Source organism: Antennarius striatus, chromosome 13 (assembly GCF_040054535.1).
Source record: "Antennarius striatus isolate MH-2024 chromosome 13, ASM4005453v1, whole genome shotgun sequence".
Classification (NCBI taxonomy): Eukaryota; Metazoa; Chordata; class Actinopteri; order Lophiiformes; family Antennariidae; genus Antennarius; species Antennarius striatus.
The window spans coordinates 34059-56065 of record NC_090788.1 but is presented as its reverse complement, the minus strand read 5'-3'; the positions used below and the strand labels follow the sequence as shown (position 1 = coordinate 56065).

Here is a 22007-nt window from a genome sequence, read left to right as displayed (position 1 = left end):
CTATCCCTAACAACTCCTAGAATCTGGAAAATAAACACTTCCTGCATCAACAGATATAACACAAAATCCATGGCCAAAAACATCCTTTTCTTAAAGAAAGATAAGAGATAGAAGCTCCAGAGTGTCTCCCTTTGACGGGAGACATAACCAGTTTCATAGCGGATGTAGACGCTACTAAATCAGAACTGTTGTCTGGTTTTTGATGAAAGGAGCTTTCGCGCTTCTAGTGATCTGAGAGCTATGTGTAACCATAGCGACGACACCGTTCACTAACAGCCTCAGCCTTTATTTACAGCCTCAGATATTCACTGTCACCATTCAAGGGTTACGTTCAGCTGACATGAACCCTGATGAGAAATAATTCAGAAATCAAGAGAAATTATAACTTATCACTGGATACCACGCACACGCACACACACACACACACACACACCTCACTGTGATGTAGATTAGTGGACAGAGGTAAAGTACGGAACAGTCAACAGTTCAATGTTCTGTATTTCATGAATATGTTTGGTCTTACCTCTCAGGTAACAGTCCATGTTTAGACTGCGTTAGCTTAGCTCCCCGGTGTTGTTAGCCAGCGATTTCTCATTGTCCATGACGATTGTCAGGACCACAGCTTTAATAACCTCCTGTCTGTAATCACCTGATATCGCCACTGATTTCTATCCCATTTACAGCCCCTGTGTGTCTTACTCCACAAATCCTCCTCAGGTCTCAGGCCAATCAGACATCGTGTTTCCACAATGAGCCACTACTTATGTGAGAAAGCAGCTCCAGCGCAGAAAAATTTAGTCATACCATGAAACACTAGAGTGAAAAACGACAAAAATAAGAGCGAAATAAATCGTAACAAAGTTACTGAAAGTTCCAGACTCTGGTGATCGGGAGCGCGTGCGTTCACGTGGCGTATGTAAACAAAATGCACATGAACCCGAGGGGGGTGTTGATAGAGGGAGCTCAGAGACACAGCCATTACGACAAGTCGATCCAGAATGGAAGTGATTTAATCACTATTAAATCAAAGATATTGAGACCACGGAGCAGTTTGGGGCAAGACATTTCAAAGACAGAGTAGTTGGACATCTGGCAGCTGAATGACAGGAATTAAAAAAAAGCAGAATATGGGACCTGTAAAGGTGCAACAAGGTTGTAGCACCAAAACGACAGGAACTAAAGGAACCGTGTTTGAAACACATTGAGACAAGAGTCTTCACCAGCTATAACACCAGCTATAACACTCACATTGGACTTGTCTTTATTTACCTGCATCCTAAATTTGACATCAGGAATGTGAAAATCATTCTTTCTGATCTCGAAGTTAAAAGAATGATTCTCTACGTCTTTGGTTGAGGCTCTGCATTCCTGGAGCCTGGAACCAAGAACCAACCGGAGGAACGGGTCAGTGCCGCCTGTGGCTCAGCTTCTTGGCTTGATATTGTCTCTTGAAGTCAATAAGGCAGTCGGTGGCCTCTGAGATGGGGGTGAAGGAACGAATTGGAGAACGACTGATTCGGATTGCTGAAACACCGTCTGGCTTCCCGTCATCATCATCGTCATCACGCAGATCAATGACATCCCTGATTCAAGAACAGACATGTGGACTCATTAGAACAGCAAACATTTGTCCATTCAAACTGGAACATGATTTCCCTCCAGGGGTCAGTAAAGTCTCCCTCTTCTTCTGCTCGGGGTTTGGGTTGAAACTAATTTACAGCTAGATCTTCATCTGAGCAGCGTGTTTATATCCACACTCACACATATCTACCCCTATACACATTCATATACATACTGCATACATAAGTATTTATCTATACCTACATATATACATTCATACACATTTACGTATATGTACAGTACGGCCAAATGTGTGGACACATCTCCTCCTTTAATGAGTTTCCTTCATTTCCACGACTATTTATGTTGAAGTTTCCACTGAAGGCATCCGAACCAAGAATGAACACATGGAGTATGAACTGAACAAAAGGGGAAATAACTGAAAACATGTTTTAGCTTCTAGTTTTCCGTTGCCCTGGTTACCGCTCTGCTCGCTCGGCATTCTCTACAAGAGCTTCAAGCGGTCGTCGCCTGAAACAGTTTTCCAACTGTCTTGAGTTTCCAGAAGGTGTTTAGTACTTGTTGGTCTGGGAGTGTGTGTGTGTGTGTGTGTATTAGACACCTACAGTAATCCCTCACTTATTTGCGTTTCAAGATGTGTGGCTTCACTACATTGCAGATTTTTCGAAGGTAGTCATGTGATACTGCATGCGCTTGCTATTGGCTGACAGTATCTGTGTGTGCTGCATTCTGAGACTCATGGAACGCAGAGCACATTTTTCTTTAAGACTAAAGTGCTTTTAAACAGTCTATCAGAGTTTTAAAGGTAATACAGATAAAAGGTGGTTTAATATCAGTATGGGGGGGTTCACAAACATTTAAATTACCATAAATAATAAGATAAATAGTTCATCACTCTATCGCAGAATTTCACCGTTCCAGGGTGGTCCTGGAACGCATTAACCGTGAGGAACGAGGGATCACTGTATGCACACACACACACACACACACACACACACACACACACACACACACACACACACACACAGAGTCAGGTGTTCAATCCCTTTTGTGGCCACAGGTGGATCCGATCCAGAACCCGGACACGGACCAGACCGGGTTCTGGTGCCTATAGCGGTATGGGCAGGGCCAGCTCCTGCTGGAAGATGACCTATCCATCCCCATTCAGATTCTCAGCAGAAGGAGTCAAGAAGTCCTCTCGAACATTCTGGTCGACTGTCGAGGTGGCCTTGGAGGGGACCAACACCTGCACCAGACACTGAACCGTAAGTCGTGACTGCTTGGAGTTGGGTACTTGGGTTCTGTTCTTTACCAGTCTTCCTCCAAACCCCTGGACCTTTATTCCCAAATGAAAGGCACACTTTAGTTTCATCCAAAAAGAGGGTCTTGGACTACGTGTCGACAGCCCAGTCCTTGTTCTCCTCGGCCCAGTTGGCTCAGGCTCAGCAGTGACTCGACTGAAGGAACATGATGGTTGGAGGCCATCTCCTGGATGCACCTGAATGTGGTGGTTTGTGAAGCTGTGACTCTCGCCTCGCTCCACCCTTTCTGGACCTCTGCCAGAGTCCTCTCTGTTGTAGAATCTGCTGGAGCCACGGGGGCATCTGGTCTTGCCACATGCTGCCCTTCCGATAGACATCCGTTGGTGTGTTGGACAGCGGTCTGAGCAGCCAGCTTCCTGAACTACGAACTTTTGGCTTCCTCATCCCATGGAGGGCAGTAATGGCGATCTTCTGGCCAGTTATTGAATCTGCAGTCCCCCCCTACACTGTGGAAACCTGTCAGATGACTGGCGAGTGACAAGCAGGTTCAAACATTCATGGCCTGACTTTTGAATTCCTGTTTTTATGGGTTTTATGGGTAAGAAGCCCAAATCACATAAAAGCAAATACTGAAACCATTTAAACCGTGGGCCCAAAATCTATAATCTATAAAAGTTTAACTATTTGAAGGGAATTATGGACATGATCTATTGTACTCTAATTTTTTCAACAGGGTCTGTATACTGAGGAGATCACGACGGACAGTACGGGTCTCCTTAAGAACCTCTGGTAGAAAAAGGAGGATAACTTTAAAAGATCAAGTTTTTACTGAGGCCCCGTCCACACGACGCCGGAACTTTTTGAAAAGCCAACATTTCTGTTGCGTTTACACCTTCCGTCCACACGACAACGCAGATATCCGGAACGAAAACGCAACTTTTTAAAAACTCGGTCTGCGTTGTCGTGTGGACGGTGTATCCGCAACTTTTTAAAAACGCTGACGTCTTGCCTGCGACGAAAACCTCTGTGACGTCATATTTATGGGCCCGTGTGTTGTGACAACAAAACATGGAGGATTCCTATTGGATAAAATTTGACTCAATACTGCCACCACATGGTTTGGCATGCTTATAGCCGTCTTCAAAACGCACTGCTGCGTTTACGTGTGGACGGAGACTTTTTTGAAAACGCTGTCGTGTGGACGCGTATCGTTTTTGATGCATTTTTAAAAAGTTGCATTTTTAAAAAAATCTGTCATCGTGTGGCCTGAATGAACTTGGAATTATTCATAAGCTCTTTGACGTGAGTCATGACCCCCCACCAGTGCACCGACAGAGGTTTAAGTCCCTCTGACAGGACGACTGACAAAAACCTCTCACCCTGTCTGGAGTTTGGATCCTGACGGCCGGGCCCCTGGGGGACAGAGAACAACGGGACGTTAGCGGTGGGGTTCGAGGTTCGCTCAATCTTTTCTCACGTGGGAGACATTTAGTTTTGTTCCCTCATCCAAATCATGACAATTGTTAATTTAGAAGTTGTAAAATGGAGAATAGCTGTTCAGATAGTCATTTTTAGAATCCAACACAGACAAGAATGATTCCAAAAATAATGACTTATCTTTTAATTTGATCCAATTTTACAATTTAATTGATGGCTGATTCTTACAACTTTAAAGCAGAAAAGTTAAATTAAGTTGTGATGAATTCAACACAGGGCAGCGCAGCGGGTGGCACTGTTGCCTCACAGCGAGAAGGTTCTCCCCATGGTTCTGTTCAGGTTCTCCCTCTCACCTCCAGGAACATCAGCTGAGGTGAACTGATCCCCAAAACTGTCCGTAGGTGTGAGGGATTGTTTGCTTTCCACAGTGCACCGGCGTCATACTCGGGGTGTCCCCTTCCTCTCGCCCCTGCGTTAGCTGGGATACACTCCAGCAACCCCCGTGACCCGTAATAAGCAGAACAAGCAGTCAGAAAGATGAATGAATGAGTGAATAATTCAACATTTAGAAATCAATGACCTCTAGAGGAGAAAAGAAGGGACAAAAAACATTGAAATCAAAGCTGATCTTAATTTTCACGTTGTTCCAGAGGGTGTGTGACCATCACTCTGCTCCACAAACGCTAATTATTCACTCATTCATCTTCCTGAAGACGACACGACAGTAATCCTCACAGGTCTGCTGGAGTCTCTCCTAGCTGGTTATGGGTAAAAGACAAGGTACACCCCAGCCTACCAACTAAGGGATAGCCTACTAAGGGATAGCCTACTAGCTAAGGGATAGCCTACTAGCTAAGGGATAGCCTGCTAACTAAGGGATAGCCCACTAACTAAGGGATAGCCTACTAGCTAAGGGATAGCCTACTATCTAGTAAGGGAGCTTCATGTGTTCTCTCCCTGGTAGGCTCTGATTTACACAAACTGCGTTGCATCGTAAAACTTCTGTCTCAGTCTGATTCTCCATCCTCTGTTCTGTCACTGGGTCAGTGCTGTACAGAACCTCTAGGACGGAACCTCTAGGACAGAACCTCTAGTACAGAACCTCTAGGACGGAACCTCTAGTACGGAACCTCTAGTACGGAACCTCTAGGACAGAACCTCTAGGACAGAACCTCTAGGACAGAACCTCTAGGACAGAACCTCTAGGACAGAACCTCTAGGACAGAACCTCTAGGACAGAACGTTAGTTCTGAGCGGCAGTGGCTCAGCGGTAGAGCAGATGTCCTCAAGACAGATCGCCCAGCCATCGGTGGTTCAAATCCTGCCAGGAAATCCCTGGGAGTATGAGCCGATGGTGGGAGGTGTCAGCTCACCTCCCAGCCACTGCTGAGGCGCCCTTGAGCCCCAAACCCCCTACAAGCTGCTGGTTTGGGGCACGATCCCCCATGCTCAACGCATCACTCTCTCTGCCTCCCCCTACTGTTCTTTGTGTGTGATGTTACTAATTGCATGCCTACAGGCCCCTAGTGTGTTGTGTTCAGGGGCCTGTATTCAACTATGTGTATGCATCACTCACCCATATGTAACTGCATGCAAGTGTAGTGTGTAGAGTGTAAAAAGATAATTTCCCCATTTGAGGGACAATAAAGTGGACTTTCTTTCTTTCTTAATGCCTTTGTCTATTCATGAAGTCTCACCTGAATCTCTGTTCTCTGCTTCCTCCAGAGCTGACAGCAGACCTTCTTTCTGGGGCAGAAACAACACGTTCAGGAGATATGGACCAACAGAGTCTGGTGGCTTAGCCTCTGACGGATGGAAGTGTCCTGCTCAGGGCTGCCAGAGACTTACCGTGGAAGTCTGCTGATGGATGCAGAGCTCCGTGTGTCTGCTGTATTCTCTCAGAGAAACTAGTTTCTGACAGATGTAACACTTCTCCTTGTTCCTGTAGGGGAAACAACAACCGTTCATCAAACACACAGCTGCGACTGTCAAAGAAGCCCAGAGGTCAAACCTTCCTACCCGACAATGTTGGGGTTGTCGCTTCCAACTGCTACAGCCGTCTCTGCTCTTCTTGGTCTCTTTCTACGTGGCTTCAGTGAAGCTAAAACACAGAAGAAGCTTCAAATGACCAACAGAACACCTGGACTGGCATTCAACTCTTCTGCTTTTCACATACATGCATACACTTGAACATATACTAGTGGGAACCTGTGGAAATTCCATTTTAAAACAATAATATCAGACTTCATACCAAACATATAAAAGAAATGTATTGGTATTATAAACCAAGAACACCCAACGTAGTCAAAATTCAACGTGGTGAAGTAACGACTCTTTGTTGGCCAATCATGGATGGCGCTGGGCAGGCATCGTGAAGCCGTAGATGAATGCTAGCAGGCTAGCTCAAGAAAGAAAGCTAACTAATGGTGAGATTGGGAAAGGAGCTAACGCTAAAGGAAAAGGCTCCTGTCAAAAGAGCAAATGTTAAAGAAATGTTAGAGAAGTGATGGTTCTGTTAGTGACTACATGAACACAACTAACATTGCAGATGCCTTAAGCTATATTATTCACGTGATTCCTTCTGGCAGATGCGCTGTGATTGGTTGGGCACCATGATTGGTTGGGTACTTGATGGACAGGTAGTGGGTGGAGTTAGTGACAGCGTGAGACTTTTTCGAGTGAGCTTATTCAAATATATAGCTGGGGAGATACACATATATACACATATACATACAGTTACATACAGATGTACACATACTGTATACACAGATTTGTATGATGTATCTTCTCCTTTTGGGCTTTAGGGTTAGGGTTAGGTTAGACACACACACATTCACGTGGTCCTCAACATATGAACATTCGCCTTATGGACATTCAGACATGAAACAACGCCCGATGCCATGTGCTGTTGTGATGTCAGGTTGTCCCTCTGTAGGAAATAAATGATGTAAGAACCAGTTTTGGCCGGGTGAAGTTTCTGCCCTGAAGAGAGGCAACGCTGAACTCTGAATGTTTTGCTAGTTGATGTTATTGGTGGAGTTAACTGAGAAACTTCATGAAATCATCAAACATAAAGGGGCGTGTCTGACTTCTGATGACCAGGAAGTGACATCAGCGTCATCACACTGACATTCACATGAGTGTGGTGGAACACCTCAGTGGATCAACGCCGGGCTTAGCCTCTATACCAGGTGTCTCCAAACTTTTCCCTTCTTTGCTGGGGGGCTGAGGTCAGTTTGTCGAAGAAAAACTGACAATCACCGGGGTGCCGAAACGTAAACATTGATTTTCTTCCAGAAGCAGATATTGATAATCTTTCAGTTTGTCGAGTCATTTAGGAGAGCAGCATAGAAGTCAAGGAGACTGCCGTGCTTGAATGTGTTGTTTAGAACAGTGGTCCCCAACCCCCGGGCCGCAGACCGCTACCGGTCCGTGGGTCATTTGGTATCGGGCCGCACAGAATTAAAAAATGATCTACATTACTTCCGTTTTATTTATTTCGGAGTCGGAAAGATGTTTTACTTTGAAAAGTGACGTCTGTCACGCTTGACCAGTCTCGGTCACGTGACAGGTTACCCCTAAATTAAGTGCCCACCACCGGTCCAGTGTACTGGATTAAAATCAAGGCAGATTATCCTGAGATCGCCCAAAAAGTATCGCAAACCCTGTTTCCATTTCCAAACTCCTGTCCTTGAGAAGCGGCATTTGTGTGTTTGTTTATTGTCTGTTGATGTCTGCATTTCACATAAAACCACTGCGGATGATGTATTATTAGACTACAGCTGTCCTGGCGTCATTAACGATTATCGAGCAAATGAAGGCCGGTCCGTGAAATATTGTCTTAGATGACACCGGTCCGTGGCGCAAAAAAGGTTGGGGACCGCTGGTTTAGAACATCCCAGTTCTTTAACTCGGCAGCATGTAGTTCAAGAAATCCACACTAAGCTCCACCTTCAGCACCTCCAGAGCTTCACACACCGTTCAGCTAAATGGACCGCTGGTTCACTGCACAGAGGTTTTGGAGATTAGCTGATGATGAAGCTGTGCTTCTTCATTTGTTCCAGAACCAGCGCTGGTTTCACCTCAGACGCTTTCATGTGTGAATTAATTTCCCCTCGTAGCTACAGGTTGGGTTAGGGTTAGCTGCAGCTGCACACACGCACACGCACACGCACACACACACACACACAGTGTCTCAATCGATGTTGGAAACAAGCCCTCGTGTCCAAGCGTGTCTCATGAGGTGCTTGCTTCTTCCTCACCTGGGGAGCAAGAGGTCCTGGACCTGCTGGAGGCCTCGTCTCCATCACAGAATGCCGCATGCATCTCGATCTCGCTCGCTGGAAAATGTCCCTGACAAATGGGGCAGTCAACCCTGGGGCCAGGGCTCTGGGGGGCCATCGAAAGCTCCAACTCAGGAGATGGTGACCTTGGCAGCGCTCCATCCTCCATTCTCCCATGTTCTCCTCCATCGTGACCTCCACTCTGTCCTTTCATCCTTTGTTCCACTGGAGATGAAAACAGTCCTTCACATTCTGCTCTCATACATTCAGATTCAATCTGATGGCGGTATAACCTGGAGCCTAACCCTAACCTGGAGCCTAACCCTAACCCAATCAGATGATGGTAGAACCTGGAGCCTAACCCTAACCTGAACTCAGTCCGTCTGCTCACATCTCAAATGAATTTTCCCTATTTAAAATAAGTAAGATCATTTTGTAAAAAAAGCTCCAAACCTCCTACAAAATAACAAATTTATCAACCATGCAGACTCTACTTGTGTATAATTATACAAAAGTACATGCAAATAAGTATATGTATTATATGGAAGTGACATAAACCATTCGACAGGTCTCAGCGCTAGAGCGGAGCGTCCAATGATCACAGGATCGGCGGTTCGATCCCCCTCTCGTCCAGCCGCCTGCACTGTGAGCTGACAGTGGGAGGTGTCAGCTTACCTCCCGAGCACTAACAAGGTGCCCTTGAGCAAGGCGCCATCCCTTCCCTCCACAAGCTGCTCATTCGAGGCGCTCCAAAGATGGAGCTACCTGTAAAACTGCGTCCCTATATTCACTGTATGCCTACAGGCATGTGTTTGTTTCCGGGGCCTACACACACACACACACACACACACAGACACACAGACACACACACGTTTACAAACAAACCACAAGTGAAAAAATAATAATTCCCCAACAGGGATCATTAAAGTGTATTTTTTCTTGTTCTTCTTGTTAAAGAATGAAAAGAAACTCAAGTCACAAGAACATACGAGCTACGTCTTTGCTCCACCAATGAGAACGACATCCGGTCTCACTGATGTTGTATCCATCCACCAACATGTGGTAAAGAACGAGATCCGGTCTCACTGATGTATCCATCCACCAACATGTGGTGAAGAACGAGATCCGGTCTCACTGATGTATCCATCCACCAACATGTGGTAAAGAACGAGATCCGGTCTCACTGATGTATCCATCCACCAACATGTGGTAAAGAACGAGATCCGGTCTCACTGATGTATCCATCCACCAACATGTGGTAAAGAACGAGATCCGGTCTCACTGATGTATCCATCCACCAACATGTGGTAAAGAACGAGATCCGGTCTCACTGATGTATCCATCCACCAACATGTGGTAAAGAACGAGATCCGGCCTCACTGATGTATCCATCCACCAACATGTGGTAAAGAACGAGATCCGGTCTCACTGATGTATCCATCCACCAACATGTGGTAAAGAACGAGATCCGGTCTCACTGATGTATCCATCCACCAACATGTGTTAAAGAACGAGATCCGGTCTCACTGATGTATCCATCCACCAACATGTGGTAAAGAACGAGATCCGGTCTCACTGATGCGTGGAGGTTGGACTGTATGAGACTTACATTCAGATGAAAACATTGATCAATGTGTTCATTAAGACTATATTTACTGGAGGTTTTAAGGTAGTTTAACTGCAGCAAGTTAATGTGGAGCAGCTAAGTTGCTTTAGCTCCATTATGCTTACAATCCCATATTTGGTTGTAGCAAAAGTTGTCTCGTGACTGCTGTACAGGCAACAGGCAACTTTAACAAGGTTTGTGCACTTCAGTGACAGAACACGGCTTCATCGGTACGACACTCTGACCCAAATGCATTTTGGAGGCTTGTTGGGAAACATTGTCAGGGATAGGTCTGGAAAAACTGCTTTCTTACCATCAACATCCAAATCTACTTCCATCTCCTCATCCTCCGGCTCGTCCTGTGCAGAAGGATGTTTCTGGACCATCATCTCAACCTCAGGCATCTCCAGACTTTTAGCTGGTGCCTGCGGAAAAAGTCGTGGCGAGGAAGGGGAGAGGACTTTTTAGGGTCCTTCAAATGAAGAAAACGGTTGATGCCTAACATACGATAAGGATTTCCTCACTGGATATCCTATGAATTTATATTTGTGCAGATTGTCTGGTGTGCTGACAGCTGATGGAACCCTAACTTCCCTGAGGGACTTCTCTCATCTCTGATGAGACTTTTATTTTGCTGCTCTTCTCTGCTGTTCCAGTCCTCATCAGGTCAAATCCCTTCAGATTTAAACTTATGGACGACATCACTTCAAATGTTTTGGACCATCAAACAAACTATTTCTCTGAAATGTCCCTGAGGTCAAAAGGTCATGTTCATGTGAGAGTTTCTAGAGGCGACTTCTGACAGAACATCATCAACCTTCACTCCACACATGAACTAACCTGTGGTTCTCCGCCGGTGTCCGTCATCAGGTCTCGTGTCCCGTCATCATCGTGGCTCATCTGGGTCTCTGTTGTCAAGGAGACAGTGTCAGCGGTGATGTGGATGAACAATGGGACTGCAGTCGAGTCTGGATTACTTCATTCAAGATTGTCAGTGATGCATCACAACGACAGAGGAGAGACTACCTGGACACACGTCACAGTCAGTGTCCACCTGTCCTCCCCCCTCATCCGGAAGCCCTTCTTTGTTCTTTCTTTTTTCATTTTCCTCTTCCTCCGCTGGAGGGTCATCATCATCACACAGTGTTTTACTCCTCGGTCGAAGGCCTCTTCTGAAACATAAACTGTCTTAATTACACAAAGAAGAAGCAGAGGTTAGGTTTCTGCTAACCCCCCAGACAGAAAACATTTAACACCCCCACTGTCTGTCATGCTCTTTGGTGTGTGTGTGTCAGTCAGTCAGTCATTTTCTTAATCCGCTTACGCAGGTCGCGGGGGAGCCGGTGCCTATCCCGCCAGTCTCAGGGCGTGAGGCGGGGGACACCCTGGGCACGATGCCAGTGCACCGCGGAGCCACATAGAGACAAACAATCATTCACACACACACTCACTTCTACGGTCAATTTGGAACGGCCAATCAACCTGAAGCGCATGCTTTTGGAGGTGAGAGGAAGCCGGAGAACCCGGAGAGAACCCACGTAGACACGGGGAGAGCATGAGAACTGCGCACAGAGCGGGACTGGAACCCGGGTCCGCCGTGTTGTGAGGCGACAGCGCTAACCACTGCGCCACTGTGCCGCCCGTGTGTGTGTGTGTGTGTGTGTACTCAGTAAAAATCCCTCACCCACATCAGGGGAACAATGCCTCTCTTAAGAACAGAACATTAACAGCGCCGCTGCCCCCTACTGTAGCCAGTATGTTAATACACTTTATTCTGGCATGTTAATGAAAAAGCAAACAGTAGTTTCACTGAACACGTTACAAGGGGTCACGTGGACCCCAGGCACCTCATCAGATCCCCCTGGAGGGCGCGCCCCACTATTTGACATTGACTGGGGCAGAAACACAAAACGGTTCCTGACGGACGTCTGAACGGTAAGACACACTTTTTGTCTTTTGCCTTCTGCCTGAACACTACAGATGAGTGCAACATGCATCCATCCATCCATCAGTGTATTCAGGAGCCACTGTGACAACTTACCCATAAACCACATGAACAGACCACACGTGAACACGTCTGTCTAGTTCTGGATTTGTACTTTAAGGTTCTCATACTTGATCCTGTGTGACCATGAAGGCTCGGTAAACAGATGTTGAAATTTCAGCATCGTGCAGAAAGCTGCTGAAGTTCTGGTGTTACCTTTCAGGAAAAGGTGCTTGACTTGACTCAGCACAGGACTCAGAGGATGACTCCGGGGATTTCTATTCAAAAGGACAGACGTGTTGAAGCACCCACAGATGAATATATTACAAAGACATCCCATGGACTGTCCTGCCCGGACTCACCTCTGGCTGGGGCAGGACAGCCCCCCTCCACCCAGCCTTCCTCAGCAGACGCCTCTGAGCCTGCTTTAGACTCTTCTCATACACCTCCATCTGAGCGACGATCACCTGAGGGCAAACAAGACGATGGACGGTTGGACAGACGAGAACGACAGAACAAACGCTGCTCCTCCTGGCTTCGTATCGGGTCCAAACCAAGAGGAAGATGCAGGTTCTGGACCGGTACCACCGTGACCAGTATTGCCCTGACCGGTACCATGGTGACCGGTATTAGTGTGACTAGTACCATCGTGAGCGTGAGCGGGGGGAGTGGGTTGATAGATGAACGGAATGCACTGGCTCTAAGGAGTGTTCCTGAGCCAATGTGGTGCATCCTCCACTTGATCCCTCCTTTAACAATGGGGTGCCCTCAAACCAGATTAGCTCTCAAACCAGTCCACCCCTCAAACCAGATTAGCTCTCAAACCAGTCCACCCCTCAAACCAGATTAGCCCTCAAACCAGTCCACCCCTCAAACCAGATTAGCCCTCAAACCAGTCCACCCTCAAACCAGATTAGCCCTCAAACCAGTCCACCCCTGAAACCAGTCCACCCCTGAAACCAGTCCACCGCTGCCTAGTTCCAAACTGTTTGCTGGCTCTGGGCCCTGCAGTGAACTGATCACCAGCTTCACCTCAGTGAGCTGTTGGTTCGTCACAGGACTCTGGTGCTCACCTGTGTGTAGTGATCTGGGTCCAGGCCCCCAGGACAGAAGGGAACCCCCCAGTAGTAGTGAACCGCTGACGTCCCCCTGACCCGTTGCTGTCCAACAGTGGATGTAGACGACTCACACGGTCTGCATGAGATGAAGCACAGTTAGAGTGAGCAGCATGGAGGAGAGTCTGACCCAAACCCTAATCTATTTGGGGTGCACCAGGAAGGAGATTCCCACCATTCTATCCCCTCCCCCAGACTATATGCCTACAGGCCCCCTGTGTGTGTGTGTGTGTGTGTGTGTGTGTGTGTGTGTCCAGGGCCTGTACACACTAATAAATATGCACGCAATTGATTAGAGAGTGCCACTAATTTCCCTTAAGGAATTACTTAATTAATGAATCAACTAAGTCGTCCCCCCACCTGCTGCACTTCTGACAACAGCCTACTTCTCAAAATAAGAAAAAAAATAAATGCTTCAGAACAAAATAAGAAACCACGAGTCAGGAACATGATCTGTTCACCTGCTCGACCCTGGAGCGCCTGGAGAACTCTCCGTCACTCGGTCCGGCAGGTCGTCTGCCGCAGCAGGAAGTCCCTCCTCTGGGAAGACGGGACTGGGTGAACCCAGAGGCTGCAAGACCATTAAAGCAGAACCATCAGCAACAGTCTGGACCCCACAGGACACAGAACCACCCACACCCGACGCACCCTAACCCTAACCCAACAGGACACAGAACCACCCACACCCGACACACCCTAACCCTAACACCCTAACCCAACAGGACACAGAACCACCCACACCCGACACACCCTATGTATATGTTAGGCGGAGCTAGACACGCACGAACACACACACACACACACACACCTCCGGGCTCTGCACATGAAGGACTCACAGGTTGTTGGTGTGGATCCAGAACCAGCGTTTGTCCGGTCCTTCTGGACACTGGACTGGAACATCGAGTGTGACTCGGCTCAGGGACTCTCCCATCAGCCCCAGCATTCACAGTGCTATTGCAGGTTGCTGATCTTTGTGAGGGGGGGCTGGGGCTTCTTGGGAACACTGGACTCTTAGGCTGGCAGGTGGTGAACCTCACAGAGGACCCTAAACTCTCCTGAGAAGTGAACCCTGAGTTACAGACACCGGCGGGGCATCGACAGGCATGTGGAGACTCACGCTGAGCGTTACAGCCAAACACCGGACTCCGAACACGCTCAGGACTCGCGTCCGTCTCTCCATCCTCTCCCTGAGCCAACACACAGAACACTGGACTCCCAGGAGACATTGTGCTCTTTAACAAATTGAGGTTTTCAGAGAGTTCAGGGCTTTTGGGGAATGTTGGGCTCTTGGGTTGTACGGGGCTGTCCGGTGAGCACCAGACAAACCCTGAAGTCCTGCAGGTCTGCAAGAGGTCCTGGCTCAGCCGAGGGACATGGACCTCTGCTCTGTGGCCGGTCGAGGGGAAAACAGGAGAGTCACGCAGCTGACAGGCTTCCAGCCGGGTGGAGTCACATCTCTGGGTTACAGTGAGAGAAGACACACGACCAGTCATTTCTGAGGGATTCAAGGCCACAAGGCAGTCCTCAACATACGAACACAACCGGTGCCTAGAGGTGAGTATTAGAAGAATTGTTGGTCAGTCGTTCAACTTCAATCTCTAATCTCAATCTGAGGTCATTTAAACGAAATTACTAGTCCAAGTACCAAAGTAATGTCATTACTACTGTAAATACTAAAGTTATGTCATCACTACTCTAAATACTAAAGTATGGTCATCACTACTCTAAATACTAAAGTAATGTCATCACTACTCTAAATACTAATGTCATCATTACTCTAAATACTAAAGTAATGTTATTACTACTCTAAATACTTGTTCTGTTCCTGACCAGAAACTATTACAGGACATTAAAACAACACATAATTAAATAAAATACAGGTTCAGGTTGTTTAAGTTAAGCCATTCTTGATTATATGCCTTACATTATACGTATTAAAAAAACATGTAAAATAATAAGGAAGTTTAGGTCGTTTCTCTGGACTTAATGTTTTTCACCACAAATACTGGACTCAAAAAATCACTAGAAAAGCATTAGGAGATCATAATATCATGTTACTGTACAAAAAAATCACAACAAAAACATGTAAACATATTAAAATACGTACGTATTGTTCCAATATCTACCGTTAAGAGTCATTCGTGATTCACGTGATCGTTTTAAACCAGGTTAGTTCAATCCTGATAATCCTTCTTCTGCGCATGCGCGAGCAGGCTGCAGTTTCCTCTGCTCAGAGCGAGTTTGTTTGCATAATTTTGCGTTTTTTTTCTATGTTTCTGCGTGTATTTTTCTAACATAAAATTATATAATGTATAGTGATATGCTAGTGTACTCCAGGGAGGAGTTGATGTCCATGAGGGTCAAAGGAGACCCAGCAACACGCGATCTCATCCCCGCTGAGCTCCGACGGAGATATCGCGGATGCCGAGCGGGTCGAGTTGAAAGGACTAGACTAACAGCTAGAGCCGCTAACCGGAGGAGAGTCAAGCCCTCCGTCCCCTCCGTCATCACGGGGAACGTGAACTCTCTACCCAACAAGTTGGACGAACTGACGGCGCTGTGCAGGACTGATCATCGCTACCGGGAGACCAGCTTGTTGGTGTTCTCTGAGACGTGGCTAACTGGCGACGTGCCAGACGCTAACGTCCGACTAACCGGCTTCTCCTCCGTACGAGCGGACCGGGACACGAACACCGCCGGTAAGAAGAAAGGAGGTGGATTAATCATCTACACCAACGACAGATGGTGCCATCCGGGACATGTGACGGTGAAATCAACACTGTGTAACCGCGACCTGGAGCTAACAGCTGTTAGCATCAGACCCTACTACCTGGCGCGTGAATTCTCACACGTCATCGTCCTCGCCGTCTACATCCCTCCACGGGCGGACCCTGAGACGGCACGAGAGACCATCTGTGGGACCACCTCTGCTCTTCGGACCCGGCACCCGGAGGCGCTCGTCATCATCACCGGTGACTTTAACCACGTCACCCTGGACTCATCTCTCCCCACAATGGTCCAGTGTGTAGACTGTCCCACACGGAAGAACAGAACCATCGATCTGTTCTACACTAATGCTAAGGAGGCATACACCGCCACCCCCCTCCCTCCACTAGGTAAATCAGACCACAACCTAGTGTACCTACAGCCCACCTACATCCCGCTGGTGAAACGGCTGCCAGCAACAACACGACAGGTCAGGAGGTGGTCCCCGGAAACAGAGGAGATGCTGAGGAACTGCTTCCAGATCACCGACTGGGATGTTATTGTGGGCTCACATGGGGAAGACATTGAGGGGGCAGCTCAGTGTTTTACAGACTACATAAACTTCTGTGTGGACACCGTGGCCCCTGTCAGGACAATCAGGTGTTACCCCAACAACAAACCATGGGTAACCAAGGAAGTCAAGGCTGTCCTGAACAGGAAGAAGCGGGCGTTCAGGAGCAAGAACGAGGAGGAGATGAGGAAGGCCCAGAAGGAAGTGAGACTCTGCCTGAGGGAGGCCAAGGAGGCGTACAGGAGGAAGCTGGAGAAGCAGCTGGGGCGCAACCAAGTGCGGGAGGTCTGGAATGGGATGAGAACCATCACCGGACACGGGAAAGGGCGCAGCACTGTGGAGGGGAATATTGAACGAGCGAATGAACTTAACAGCTTTTTCAATCGGTTCAGCTCCCCCACCACTCCCGGCTCCTCGTCCCAGGCCTCTCCTGGCCTACAGACCTCTCCTGGCCTACAGGCCTCTCCTGGCCCTACAGACCGCTCCACTGATGCTCCCTCCTCCTGTGCTTCCTCTCCTTCCACCCCTGCCACTTCTCCCGAGCCCACTCCAAGAACTGCGAAGCTCAACGGCCCCACCTCAACCACTGGACTTCCAACCTCGCCACAACCTCCTGCTCCCACCACGACCGAGACCATCATCACTGCAGACCTGGTGACGACAACGCTGAGGAGGCTCCGTCCCTACAAGGCGGCTGGACCAGATAAGGTCTCCCCAAGACTCCTCCGAGCCTGTGCTTCGGAACTAGGGGACCCCCTGCAACAATTGTTCAACCTCAGTCTGCGGCTGGGGAGGGTCCCGTCACTGTGGAAGACCTCCTGCATTGTCCCTGTACCCAAGAAAGGACGCCCTACTGAGCTCAACGACCACCGACCGGTCGCTCTTACCTCCCACGTAATGAAGACCCTAGAGCGACTGGTCCTGGAGCTCATGCGTCCACAGGTGCAGGGTGCTATGGACCCTCTCCAGTTTGCCTATCAGGCCAAGGTTGGGGTTGATGATGCTGTCATGTACCTCCTCCACCGCACACTCTCCTACCTGGACGCCGGGGGCTGTGCCGTCAGAGTGCTCTTCTTCGACTTTTCAAGTGCCTTCAACACCATCCAGCCGAGGCTCCTGCAGGATAAACTGACCTCCATGGCTGTGGACCCCTACCTCGTGAGCTGGATTACGGACTACCTAACGGACAGACCCCAGTACGTCCGTATGGGGGACTGCTTGTCTTCTATGGTGACCAGCAGCACGGGGGCGCCACAGGGGACCGTTCTATCCCCCATTCTCTTCACCCTCTACACATCAGACTTCAAGCACAACTCGGATACATGCCACATACAGAAGTACTCCGATGACACCGCGATAGTGGCATGTATCCGGGAGGGTGATGAGGGGGGGTACAGGGCATTGGTGGCTGACTTCGTGGAGTGGTGCCAACAGAACCAGCTCCAGCTCAACGTCTCCAAGACAAAGGAGATGGTTCTGGATTTCCGGCGGGCACCTCCCTCTCCACAGCCGGTGATCATCAATGGCAGTGAGGTGGAGGTGGTAGAAAACTATAAGTACCTGGGACTGCAGCTAGACAGCAGACTGGACTGGTCACTCAACTCCAACTGTGTGTTCAAGAAGGGGCAGAGCAGGATGTACTTCCTAAGAAGGCTGGCCTCCTTCAACATCTGTCCTAAGCTCCTTTTCATGTTCTATCAGTCCGTAGTCTCCAGTGTGCTGTCATACGCCATTGTGTGTTGGGGTGGGGGGGCCAGGAAAAGAGATATGGACCGTCTGAACAGACTCATCCGCAGAGCGGGCTCAGTGGTCGGGCTGAGCCTGGACTCATTGGATATGCTTCTGGAGAGCAGGACCATGTCTAAAATTAAGGCCATCATGAACAACACCAGGCACCCCCTACACACCACCTTCTCCCAGCAGAGAAGCACCTTCAGCGGCAGACTGCTGTCACACAGCGCCTCCACAGAGAGGATGAGGTCCTCCTTCGTGCCCCGTGCCATCAGGGGGTACAATGACTCTCTCAGGAGGAGCGGGGGGGAGGTGGCGAGGTCAGCACGGGGTTGAAAATGGATTTAATTTAATTTAAATTTAATTTTATACTGTTGTATATATATATATATATAATTTATTTATTTTTTATACTGTTTTTATATTTTAATTCAATTTTATACTGTTTAGATTTTATTTTATACTGTTTATATCTTAATACTGTAATATTTTTAAATTTTATACTGTTTATATTTTTAGTTATAGTTTAGTATATAAGTCCTGTTAGTGCTGCATGTGCCTGTCTGTTAGTGTAGTGTATGTCTTGTGGTATGTCCTGTGATTTCAGTGTTTCCTTTTCTCCTGGTGTTTAGCCAGTATTATTTGTTAAGTAATGCCTGAGCAGTGGATATATGCAATTTCCTCCGGGATTAATAAAGTATCTATCTATCTATCTATCTATCTATTCCTTGAGGAGAAAAAGAAGAAAACACCAAGGAACTCTCCACCAGTTTAAGATCATCAACAACAGTCAGAGTCACTGGTGATGATCCACTGTAGCTACTGTAGCATTAGCATGTAGCTACTGTAGCACCAGCATGTAGCATGTAGCTTAGCTTTAGAGAGAAGGAAGAGGAGACAGAGTCACCAGTACCACTATCTTCACTAGCCTTTGTTTTATCATCATGATAAACAGTCCAGGATCCCTGGTACCACAGCAGTACTGCCCCCTTGGGAGTCGTGGCAGAAAGGGGAACTGCATGACAACAGTAGGATATGGTGAAGCGCGTTGGTTCGTATCTACAAATGTCAGTAAGTAGAGGACTCGCTTTAATTCAGTACCTATTAGCTGTTTTCTCCACCGAGTCCAGAGGAAAACATCCTGCTCTATACCTGCTAAATGGACTTGATATTTGTTGCCCTAGTTTCATGACAAACTGGTTATTACTGAAGAAGGAAGAGTCAGGAACCTGCGGTGAGTTCGGTAGCAGATGTGGAACATCTGGGGTGCAGGGAGAAGCCTGGGAGGTGATTTTCTGAGTCTGGGACAAGTCTGGCATCTCCAGCAGAGGACTTCCTGTTCTCCTTTGCAGCACGTTAGTCAGCTGACTTTCCTCTCCACCCAAACCTCTGGCTCCTGCCTCTCCACACGGTCCTGCTCCTGGAACACAATACAGCGGGGCCATCTTCATCAGGGCCACGCCTTCTCCTGTGCATTATCCACAGTGTGTGTGGGGTTCACCAGAATGTGTGCAGGGCCCGGACTGGCTCTCAGCAGACTGAGGTGTGTCACAGCTTACCTGTACTCAGGTGTGTCTGTGGCGAGCAGCTGCCATGTGACTCTCTCAGGAGCTTTCCATTGGAGTACACACGTTTCTGGCGAGACGTCATGCAGGACGTTTCAGACGGACACTGAGGCGGTGGACACGTCTGGCTGATCACCTAGGAAACGATGGGCTGTTAATGAACTCCATGCAGAGTGAATCTGAAGGCTCCGGTCTCTGAAGCCCCGCCCCCCCATTTCCTGTGCCTCCACTTCATTCACTGGGACTTTTCCAGGTCACTATTACACCAAATGTAAAAACATGACCCGAGTCTTAACAGAAACGTTACGCGCCCTGATGCCAAAGCACCGCCCACATCGTTCAGATCCACCAATCGGGAACCTGCTGGCCAGCAGACAAACACGCTGAGAACTGCTGCCCGTTTCCACTCAACGCAGAGGATCATGGCAAAAGCTACAGAGACGTGTCCCTGTCCCTGTGGTGTGGCCACCTTCAGCCTCTCATTGGTGGTCAGTCAGGATGTACTCACGCTCTCCTGAAGGGCCTTCATCACGGCCTCCTCCTCCTTCTGCCGCCTGAGTGCAGTGATGCTGGCTTCCTGTTCACTCAGACGCAGCGCCAGGTCCATCATCTCGTCCTCAGTCATCTCTGGAACCACAGAGTGGAGACTACAGCTTCTGTGTGGACAACACAACTTCCATCTGATAGTCCTACAAACACCCACAATTCATGACAGCAGATCAATGCTAACCACGCTATCGTCCCCTGAAAACGTTAAAGCCGTACTGTTTGGTCTGGACCGGTGCTCCCTGTTCCTCCTGCGTTTGTCTCTGGATGATGAAGGAGACACTGACGACTCATCCTGGAAGAACAAACCGTTTAAAGTTCATCACTTCTGCTCTGACATCATTCACAGGCATCGACAGCAAATCTACAGCGGAACTACCAGCATTCTAATGTCTGGGGAGTGTGGAACCCTGAGGAACCCTGAGGAACCCCGAGGATATACTAATGAGTCAGTGTCTCTGGCTCCATGTTAATGAGTCAGTGTCTCTGACTCCATGTTAATGAGTCAGTGTCTCTGACTCCATATTAATGAGTCAGTGTCTCTGACTCCATGTTAATGAGTCAGTGTCTCTGACTCCATGTTAATGAGTCAGTGTCTCTGACTCCATGTTAATGAGTCAGTGTCTCTGACTCCATGTTAATGAGTCAGTGTCTCTGGCTCCATGTTAATGAGTCAGTGTCTCTGACTCCATGTTAATGAGTCAGTGTCTCTGACTCCATGTTAATGAGTCAGTGTCTCTGGCTCCATATTAATGAGTCAGTGTCTCTGGCTCCATATTAATGAGTCAGTGTCTCTGGCTCCATGTTAATGAGTCAGTGTCTCTGACTCCATATTAATGAGTCAGTGTCTCTGACTCCATGTTAATGAGTCAGTGTCTCTGACTCCATGTTAATGAGTCAGTGTCTCTGACTCCATGTTAATGAGTCAGTAACATTTACAGACTTGGTCACAGAATGTGATGATTCAGGAATTAGACGGAGCTCACCGTCTACCGGCCGGGGCTACCGACCCAGCTAGCTTACCCGGTGATGAAGGCCGTCCTCTTCCTCTCTCATCGGCCTACGACACGGGACGACGAGCAGAGCCGGAACCGGAACCACAGGTCGGGATGCGGTTCGGAGGCTGGAGCTTCTGTTAGCTTCACCACCCGGGAGCTAACAGGCTAGCCACACACACACGCGCGCATCGTGTGTGTTTGAACGCATGAACTCAATGACGTCACAAATGAAACTACCGAACCAGCTCTTCACAAACGGTCACACTTCCTCTACACTGCGCGGCGCCATCTTTGTTTCTGACATGTCGTCACGTGACTGTGACGTAAGGCTCAGGTTGCGTGCTTCCTCCACGGCCGTCGGATAATACCGAGTGCTGCGTTCAGGGACTGCGGTATGGCGGCGATGTGTTCTCCTGGTGCTGGTTCCAGGGTTCTGCGTTCCCCTTGACAAAGATCTTGGAAGCTCTCGCTGAAATCTTCTGGAGACCCGTTCTGGAGCCGTTTGAGACCATTTTAGCTCCCACCTTCAACACCCGCTCCTCGGATTAGAGACCACACGGAAATTTGACACTCGTTTAGTTTAGTTTATTTGAAGGGATAATGCAATTTCATAAAAGACATG

At 48.2% G+C, this 22007-nt stretch overlaps 1 protein-coding gene across 6 annotated transcripts; it reads right to left on the bottom strand.

Moving 5' to 3' along the window:
* Positions 1-992: 992 nt before the first annotated feature.
* uimc1 (ubiquitin interaction motif containing 1) lies at positions 993-21712 on the bottom strand. 6 transcript variants are annotated; one of them, XM_068330499.1, is made up of 19 exons: positions 21411-21711; positions 20607-20682; positions 20350-20468; positions 19836-19977; positions 19506-19696; positions 14105-14725; positions 13730-13839; positions 13227-13347; positions 12516-12620; positions 12370-12431; positions 11196-11341; positions 11010-11077; positions 10483-10594; positions 8543-8788; positions 6300-6381; positions 6129-6222; positions 5978-6022; positions 4223-4256; positions 993-1583 (listed from the first exon to the last, which is right to left on the bottom strand). In XM_068330499.1, exons 1-19 carry the CDS (start codon positions 21441-21443, stop codon positions 1423-1425), a joined length of 2568 nt encoding a protein of 855 aa, XP_068186600.1. In that variant the 5' UTR covers positions 21444-21711; the 3' UTR covers positions 993-1422. The 6 variants fall into 6 exon arrangements, with proteins under 6 accessions (XP_068186600.1, XP_068186601.1, XP_068186598.1 ...); XM_068330500.1 differs by having other exon boundaries at positions 5978-6026; positions 20350-20497; positions 21411-21710; XM_068330497.1 differs by having other exon boundaries at positions 5978-6026; positions 21411-21710.
* Positions 21713-22007: the final 295 nt, after the last annotated feature.